We start from the raw sequence: 9,888 nt of genomic DNA, 5'->3' as shown, positions 1-9,888 counted from the left end.
CCCCCACACACCTAGAAAGTGACCTCAACACAACACCTAGAAAGTGGCCCCCAAACAACACCTAGAAAGTGACCTCCACACAACACCTAGAAAGTGACCCCCAAACAATGCCTAGAAAGTGACCTCCACACAACACCTAGAAAGTGACCTCTACACAACACCGAGTAAGTGACCCCCACACAACACCTAGAAAGTGACCCCCAAACAATGCCTAGAAAGTGACCTCCACACAACACCTAGAAAGTGACCTCTACACAACACCTAGAAAGTGACCTCTACACAACGCCTAGAAAGTGACCCCCACACAACACCTAGAAAGTGACCTCTACACAACACCTAGAAAGTCACCACCACACAACACCCAGAAAGTGACAACACAACACCTAGAAATTGACCTCCACACAACACCTAGAAAGTGACCCCTACACAACACCTAGAATGTGACTTCCACACACCGAGAAAGTGACCTCTATACAACATCTAGAAATTGACCCTCACACAACACCTAGAAAGTGACCCCCACACAACACCTAGAAAGTGACCTCTACACAACACCTAGAAAGTGACCCCCAAACAACACCGAGTAAGTGACCCCCAAACAACACCTAGAAAGTGACCTCTACACAACACCTAGAAAGTGACCCCCAAACAACACCTAGAAAGTGACCTCCACACGACACCCAGAAAGTGACCACAACACAACACCTAGAAAGTGACCTCTACACAACATCTAGAAAGTGACCCCTACACAACGCCTAGAACGTGACCTCTACACAACATCTAGAAAGTGACCACCACACGACACCCAGAAAGTGACAACACAACACCTAGAAATTGACCTCCACACAGCACCTAGAAAGTGACCCCCACACAACACCTAGTAAGTGACCTCTACACAAAACCTAGAAAGTGACCTCTATACAACATCTAGAAAGTGACCCTCACACAACACCTAGAAAGTGACCCCCAAACAACACCTAGAAAGTGGCCCCCACACACCTAGAAAGTGACCCCCACACACCTAGAAAGTGACATCTACACAACACCTAGAAAGTGACGCCCAAACAACACCTAGAAAGTGACCCCCACACAACACCTAGAAAGTGACCCCCACACAACACCGAGAAAGTGACATCTACACACACCTAGAAAGTGACCTCAACACAACACCTAGAAAGTGACCTCCACACACCTAGAAAGTGACCCCCACACAACACCTAGAAAGTGACCCCCACACAACACCTAGAAAGTGACCCCCAAACAACACCTAGAAAGTGACCCCCACACAACACCTCGAAAGTGACCCCCACACAACACCTAGAAAGTGACCTCGACACAACACCTAGAAAGTGACCCCCACACACCTAGAAAGTGACCCCACACACCTAGAAAGTGACCTCTACACAACACCTAGAAAGTTACCCCCACACACCTAGAAAGTGACCTCTACACAACACCTAGAAAGTGACCCCACACACCGAGAAAGTGACCTCTACACACCTAGAAAGTGACCTCTACACACCTAGAATGTGACCTCTACACAACACCTAGAAAGTGACCTCTACACACCAAGAAAGTGACCTCCACACATCACCTAGAAAGTGACCTCTACACACCTAGAAAGTGACCTCTACACAACACCTAGAAAGTGACCCCCACACACCTAGAAAGTGACCCCCACACACCTAGAAAGTGACCTCTACACAACACCTAGAAAGTGACCTCTACACACCTAGAAAGTGACCTCTACACAACACCTAGAATGTGACCCCCACACACCTAGAAAGTGACCCCCACACACCTAGAAAGTGACCTCTACGCAACACCTAGAAAGTGACCTCCACACAACACCTAGAAAGTGACCTCTTCACTTCCCAATCCAACACCCATTGTCTTTGTTTTTAAACTGTGAACATTTTTTTAATAGTGAAAGGAATCTGTTGTCTTGTTGACTGTGCAATAATTAACACTCACTCCTTCCTGTGACAACAGTCAAAATTAACTCTGTCCAGATGCACTGTTCTGTTTGTTCTGTATTCGAATAATGTAAAATCACATCTACCTTTTTACAGGATCAGAGACAGAGTCAGGCCTGTCAGGGTGGTGACTCACTGAACAATATCAATGAACAAAACTGTTTATCTGCAGTCTATTTATATTACTTATTTGCTCCGTCCCTTTCTGGGCTGTGGTTTATAAAGTTGCTGCTGGAATCAGGAAATGAAACTGAAAGGTTTTCACTGAACTCTGATCACCATTTTACTTGGAGCACAGAACAAGGTGACTAGCCCTTCGAGATGGAAGATGATCTTTCCTGTGCTGTTTGCCATGATGTGTATAAAGATCCTGTCTTACTCGACTGTGATCACAGCTTCTGTCGATCCTGTATAACCCAGTACTGGGAGAAAGCTGACACCACCTCCTGTCCCATCTGTAGAAAGGAGAATTCATCCAGAGACCTGAGACCAAACCGCACCCTCTCCAACATTGTGAGCACATTTGTAAAAAGTGATAAAGGTGATAAAATTCAGCAGGAATGCAGCCGTCACAAGGAGAAGCTGAAATTATTTTGTAAAACTGACAATCAGCCCATCTGTCTAGTTTGTCAGAGTTCAAAAAATCATCAAAACCACGAGTTCCTGCCAGTGGAAGAAGCTGCTGAGGAGTTTAAGGTGAGGAGATCTTGTTTGAAACAAAATACAGAAACAGATACCGGAATCCTGAACAGGGAACATTCATAGATTTGGGTTTGAGTGTCTCTCAATGTTTATTATTTAATTACTCGGTCTTTAGATGAACTGTTATTTGTGTCACTGCTTCAGAAACCAGGAACAGAAAGTGAAGGAATTTCACTTTAGTCTGAACACCACTTTAATAGAAGTTAATCAACAACTTATATTTATCAGGGCTGCGGAGGCTTCTTGTTTAACCAGAAGGGGTTTATTGATAACAAGGTGAAGGTTAACTATACACAGGCACACAGGTCTCTGAAATAGGACTTTACTCTACGACTCCTGGGTTCACACTGCCCAGTCCCCCGTTCCCAGGGCCTCGCGCTTTTCCCCCATTGGTCGGGGTTCGCCCGCTCTCGCACGATAGACCCCGAGCTGGTCACGTGGATTGTGAGGATCGTTCCTGAAAGAGGCCGTACTACCACATCCCTCCCCCTGAGGTCCCTCAGCAACATCATTACAACATGGGCCATGTACAGTTAAATATGTACAAGAAAAGGCTAAGACAAAAAAGGAGGGAGTCCACAGCAGTCTTTCTTAGGGTTAATCTGTCAGGGTACTTCTTAGGCCTAATGGACCGCCTCAGCCCCCAACAAGCTCCTCCACCAATGAGGCAGTTTTGTTGTCAACAGCAGGTGTTCGCCTCGAGGATTCGACCATTCCTTCGGGGGTGCCCCCCCCCCCCCCCCTCCAGCACCTCCAGGGGTATTTGGCGGGGCCTTTGTGGAACTCCCCAGTTCCCTCGGTTCTGGTTCCACTGTGGGGACACTGGCGATGCTGCTGGTTCCACCTGCTCAGCCACTGGGGTTGTGGCCTCTCTCTCGTGACATGGTCTATCTGCTTCCACACCCGTCGGTCCTGTCAGACTTTACCACAATCCCGCTGGGTAACCACAGTGAACCTGAAGCAAAGTTTCTTACGAAGACCAGGTCGCCAACTTTAAATGACCCGTCTCCTTTTATATAACGTTGCTGCTTGTTTCGGGAGGCCGGCCCAGCATCCACCCTCCCTGACAAATTGGGCAAAACAAAATCTAATCGAGTCTGGAGGCGACGACCTATCAGTAGCTCCGCCAGTGTGACTCCAGGACTGGCATCGGGGGTGGTGTTATACAAGAGAAGGAAGTTGGACAACTTGAGGCGTCCTGGTCTGTGGGATTGTTTCTTCATTGCTGACTTGAACATCTGAACTGTTCTCTCTGCCAATCCGTTTGAGGCCTTGGGGTAAGGGGCTGTTCGAGTGCGGTGAATACCGTTTGGCTTTTTTTCAAATATTTTTATTCAAGGCTTTCCAACAAAGTATAAACATACAAAATATCAAAAGGACAACCGCAGAGCAACAAACGACCATCACAACCCAGTCAACAACCCCAACCCTCCAGCCACTCCGACACCGACCCCCCACCATGTCCCGCCTTCCCCCCTTTTAACCCCCCTTACCCCTCCCCCGAAAGCCCTCCCCAGCATCGCTGACCACTCAATCCTCCTTGAAGAAATCGATGAACCGTTTCCATCTCACGACCCCCGCAGATTGAACCTGACTTTCTCCAGCCGCAGGAATTCTGAAAGGTCGCTGTAGAAGCCAAGTATTTCAAATACAACTAGTATAGGTAAAAGATAGCTGTTTAAGCATAAATGTTGAGCCCCAGTTTTTAATACCCATTTATACAGCATAATTCACTTTTACTGAAGTCCATTGTTCTGGCAAATGCATATTTTCAAAAAAACAGTGTGACATTAAAAAAAGCACAGTTGCAAGATAATTTGACACTGTCTTGTGCTAATTGTCAAGGACAGGGACTGGATACACAGCAACATTGTTCACAATGCAGATAACAGCTGGGTCAGAAAAGCTGATGTTGCACATTGAAGATGGACGGCTTGCCATCAAATCAAATGTGTTTGAGTCTAACCCAAACCAATTAGGATTATATTGGGGTGTAATTAGACGACTTAAGACAGATATGAAAGTGTATAACTAAAAAGTTTCTCCCGGCCATTTTAGGTTAGGTTAGGTTGGGGTTTTGTTGTCTTTGTGAGTATTGTCTTTGTAAGTTTTGTTTTAGTGTTTAGTTTTTCGTGTGTTGTCTGTGTTTTTATTGTCTTTGAAGGTGTGTTGTGCTTAAGTTTTGTCTTTCTGTTAGTTTAGTCAGTTTTTGCCTTTGATTCTAGTCTCCATTTTAGTTTATGTCTTTTGGGGGTTGTCAGTCTAACAGTCTGTGTCAGTGATGTTAGTCCACTTTTGACTTTGAGTTTGAGTTTAGCTGAAGATTAGCTTTCTCTCTCTCTTCATGTTTCATTGCCAGACTTTGACCTTTAAAAAGTTACTTTCGAGCTGTCTGCCTAAGCAAAGAAAGATAATGTCTGTAATTCTCTGAAAGCTTCGAATTGTCTACGAATTGCCTTTTAAATGACTTTCAAATTGTAATCAAGCGACTACAAATAAAACAATTCTTTTTGGCACCTGAGGAGTTTATACTGCAAATTTCTGCTGAGTTCCAGTATTCGCAAATGCTACTGATAACCGAATAGCAGAGATTATATAAATTCCTTCAACTTTACACAGTCGAATAATACAAGGAATCAAACAACTTAACACAGTCTACAAATAGTACAAATCTTACAACTTGTCGTATTGCGCCAGGACTTGATTCATCAACTAAGTTTCCCCCAAACTTGGCGTAGTTCGACAGGTTAAGATCCTATAAATTATAGTTTCCTATAATTGGCGTAGTCAGGCAGTCGGGGGGGGAGTACTGAGGACGACCTTCGGAGGCCCAGGTGACGACGGAAAGCTTCGAAGATAATCGGAGGAGGTCGGGAACCTTCGGGAAGCTTCGGAGATAATCGGAGGAGGCCCAGAAGACAGCCGGAACCCACGGCTAGACTGGGGTAAGAAATATCTTTTTCCCCCATTAAAAGTCTTAAAGCCGCATCAATCAGTACTTCGACCCTTGAAAAGAACATTTTTTATAGACTGTGTTAAATAAATCAAGTGCCAGTCGGTCGGTCAGACTATCAGACGTGACTGGAAGATGAGTCACTGCAGTAACTAAAATAAAAAAACGTCAGTCAGCGATCAAGAAAAGTTATGGCTGATCCTAATCAAAGTGTATATTCAGAGCCTTTAGCAGACAGAAAATTACTCCCCACTACATCCAAGGGGGGTGCTGGAATACCAGATGTTTCTGTTGAAGATATGTTGGGGGATTGTAGATCTTTCACTCGTAGACATTTTAACCTATGTGAAACCTCAAAGAAAATTGAATCAAAGTATGATATCCCCAGAGGACAGTGGTCCTTCAATAATATCAAGAGAGCATGGGGAAAATGCACACGATTACACGGTGCAGAACGTGTAAAATGGTCCCTGGTAATTACGGGACAGATACACAGTCAGCAAGAGATCATTGTTAAAAATAAAAGTGATCATCAGCTTCAGTCCACTAAAGACCAACTAAGTGCAGTTCTTGAAGATTTGCAAGATGCAAAATCCAAACTTGAGCATTATGATGAAATTAGAACAGATTTGCAAAATAAAACCTCTGAACTCCAGCAGTTAAATGCTCAAATCGCAGAATTTCAAAATCAAGTTTTTAAAGTGGAGTCAGAATTCCAAAATCAAGTTTTTAAAATGGAGTCAAAATACCAACAGCTGCAATTAAATACTGAACGAAGTGATGATGAGTATAGGTCTACTAAAAGGCAATTAATTACAGTTGAAGAATTGCAAGATGCAAAATCCAAACTTGAAACAGATTTGCAAGATGCAAAAGCCAAACTTGAGCATTCTGATGAAATTAAAACAGGTTTGCAAGTTGCAAAATCCAAACTTGAGCATTATGATGAAATTAAAACAGAATTGCAAGCTGCAAAGTCCAAACTTGAGCATTATGATGAAATTAAAATAGATTTGCAAGTTGCAAAATCCAAACTTGAGCATTATGATGAAATTAAAACAGAATTGCAAGATGCAAAATCCAAACTTGAAATAGAACTGCAAGATGCAAAATCCAAACTTGAGCATTCTGATGAAATTAAAACAGGTTTGCAAGTTGCAAAATCCAAACTTGAGCATTATGATGAAATTAAAACAGATTTACGAGTTGCAAAATCCAAACTTGAGCATCATGATGAAATTAAAACAGATTTGCAAAACAAAACCTCTGAACTCCAGCAGTTATCTTTTCAAATAACAGAATTCCAAAATCAAGTCTTTGAAGTGGAGTCAAAATACCGACAATTGCAATTAAAAACTGAGCGAATTGAACTTGAAAATTGCAAGTTAGTGAAAGAAAGATGTGTTTTAGAAAGAAATATAACCAGCGTGACTGAACATTGTAAATCTTTGACAAACATGCTTTCTGTACAAAAGATTGAACAAACTCAGAAAGCAGTCCAAGCCACCCACCTAGTGGCACAATCGGCAATTGCACAGCCGAGATCAATTGTTAAAAATAAATCATTTTCTCTGTCGGATGAATCAGACGAAGATAGTGTTCCTACAATACAAAATACTAAAGCAATTCGACTAGCCCCTTTAAAACGCAAACAGGTTAGAGTTGGAAGCAAAAAAATAGAAGAAGATGGTGAAACTATCACTAGAAACATATTTGACCACCAATGGGTTCATGAACAAATTGATCCTTCTAAAATTGACGAATGGTCCAAGGGTCTTCCACACCCTAAAAAGGGTGGTAAGATCACATGGGATGGAATTCACAGATTACAAGCCATTTACAGTCTCCACCCATTTGATGGAGTACAAATTCTGACTATCATGCTAGGTACTCGTATAAGTTCAACCCTTAGAAATGAAGTACAAGTTGCCCTTGGAGACGATTTGCAAAATTTAGAAGCTGGTTGGCTAACAATCAAGAATTGGCTATTACAATTTCGCCCCCCGAGGACCAATTGGTCTAAGATCACAGCTTGCTTTCGAAAAAAGAATGAAGATATTCAGGATTTTGAGGAAAGATTTTTACGTACTTGGATGGAATATTCAGGGATGACACTCGACCAGGAAAATGACACATGGGATGCAAGCACTTTAAGTCCATTAAAAACGGCTTTTATAGCCGGTGTTAAACCTGGAGTTTCTGCTGCCTTGAATTTGGTTTTACCAGCTTGGGCCACAGTTGGCACATACCGAGACATAGTTGACCGATGCATTCAGATAGATCGCGGTTTGCACAATCAGGCAACTTTTAACACTGCAGCTGCTCAAATGCAGCCTATTGCTCAAATCCAGCCCATGTTACCTGCTGCTCCAGCGGCGGCTGTTGCAGCACCTGCAGGAATATCAGCAGTAACTACAATTTCACCACCAGCGCTAGAACAAACATTCCCCAATATTGACTGGGACTCACTTAGTGCCAGGGGCTTAGACGGGGCAGAGTTTGTAAGGAGCATCCAGGAGGGCTTCTTAAAACAATATGTAAACAGTCCAACTAGGGAAGGGGCGGTACTGGACCTGGTATTGGGGAATGAGCCCGGCCAGGTGGTAGATGTTTCAGTAGGGGAGCATTTCGGTAACAGTGACCACAATTCAGTAAGTTTTAAAGTACTGGTGGACAAGGATAAGAGTGGTCCGAGGATGAATGTGCTAAATTGGGGGAAGGCTAATTATAACAATATTAGGCGGGAACTGAAGAACATAGATTGGGGGCGGATGTTTGAGGGCAAATCAACATCTGACATGTGGGAGGCTTTCAAGTGTCAGTTGAAAGGAATACAGGACAGGCATGTTCCTGTGAGGAAGAAAGATAAATACGGCAATTTTCGGGAACCTTGGATGACGAGTGATATTGTAGGCCTCGTCAAAAAGAAAAAGGAGGCATTTGTCAGGGCTAAAAGGCTGGGAACAGACGAAGCCTGTGTGGCATATAAGGAAAGTAGGAAGGAACTTAAGCAAGGAGTCAGGAGGGCTAGAAGGGGTCATGAAAAGGCATTGGCAAATAGGGTTAAGGAAAATCCCAAGGCTTTTTACACTTACATAAAAAGTAAGAGGGTAGCCAGGGAAAGGGTTGGCCCACTGAAGGATAGGCAAGGGAATCTATGTGTGGAGCCAGAGGAAATGGGCGAGGTACTAAATGAATACTTTGCATCAGTATTCACCAAAGAGAAGGAATTGGTAGATGTTGAGTCTGGAGAAGGGGGTGTAGATAGCCTGGGTCACATTGTGATCCAAAAAGACGAGGTGTTGGGTGTCTTAAAAAATATTAAGGTAGATAAGTCCCCAGGGCCGGATGGGATCTACCCCAGAATACTGAAGGAGGCTGGAGAGGAAATTGCTGAGGCCTTGACAGAAATCTTTGGATCCTCGCTGTCTTCAGGGGATGTCCCGGAGGACTGGAGAATAGCCAATGTTGTTCCTCTGTTTAAGAAGGGTGGCAGGGATAATCCCGGGAACTACAGGCCGGTGAGCCTTACTTCAGTGGTAGGGAAATTACTGGAGAGAATTCTTCGAGACAGGATCTACTCCCATTTGGAAGCAAATGGACGTATTAGTGAGAGGCAGCACGGTTTTGTGAAGGGGAGGTCGTGTCTCACTAACTTGATAGAGTTTTTCGAGGAGGTCACTAAGATGATTGATGCAGGTAGGGCAGTAGATGTTGTCTATATGGACTTCAGTAAGGCCTTTGACAAGGTCCCTCATGGTAGACTAGTACAAAAGGTGAAGTCACACGGGATCAGGGGTGAACTGGCAAGGTGGATACAGAACTGGCTAGGCCATAGAAGGCAGAGGGTAGCAATGGAGGGATGCTTTTCTAATTGGAGGGCTGTGACCAGTGGTGTTCCACAGGGATCAGTGCTGGGACCTTTGCTCTTTGTAGTATATATAAATGATTTGGAGGAAAATGTAACTGGTCTGATTAGTAAGTTTGCAGACGACACAAAGGTTGGTGGAATTGCGGATAGCGATGAGGACTGTCTGAGGATACAGCAGGATTTAGATTGTCTGGAGACTTGGGCGGAGAGATGGCAGATGGAGTTTAACCTGGACAAATGTGAGGTAATGCATTTTGGAAGGGCTAATGCAGGTAGGGAATATACAGTGAATGGTAGAACCCTCAAGAGTATTGAAAGTCAAAGAGATCTAGGAGTACAGGTCCACAGATCACTGAAAGGGGCTACACAGGTGGAGAAGGTAGTCA

At 43.8% G+C, this 9,888-nt stretch overlaps 1 protein-coding gene across 1 annotated transcript in view; it reads left to right on the top strand.

Annotated features, from left to right (window-relative positions):
- The first annotated feature begins 2,209 nt into the window (after positions 1-2,209).
- Positions 2,210-9,888, top strand: part of LOC140390551 (zinc-binding protein A33-like) — a 29,529-nt gene continuing 21,850 nt past the window's right edge. The window contains exon 1 of the mRNA XM_072475727.1: positions 2,210-2,672. Coding sequence (XP_072331828.1) covers positions 2,298-2,672 — 375 coding nt within the window. The 5' untranslated portion in view covers positions 2,210-2,297. The remainder of the gene's footprint in view (positions 2,673-9,888) is intronic.

The sequence above is a fragment of the Scyliorhinus torazame genome, chromosome 14, assembly GCF_047496885.1.
Source record: "Scyliorhinus torazame isolate Kashiwa2021f chromosome 14, sScyTor2.1, whole genome shotgun sequence".
NCBI lineage: Eukaryota > Metazoa > Chordata > Chondrichthyes > Carcharhiniformes > Scyliorhinidae > Scyliorhinus > Scyliorhinus torazame.
Note: the sequence above shows the minus strand (reverse complement) of the source record. Positions and strands in the feature narration are given on the sequence as shown.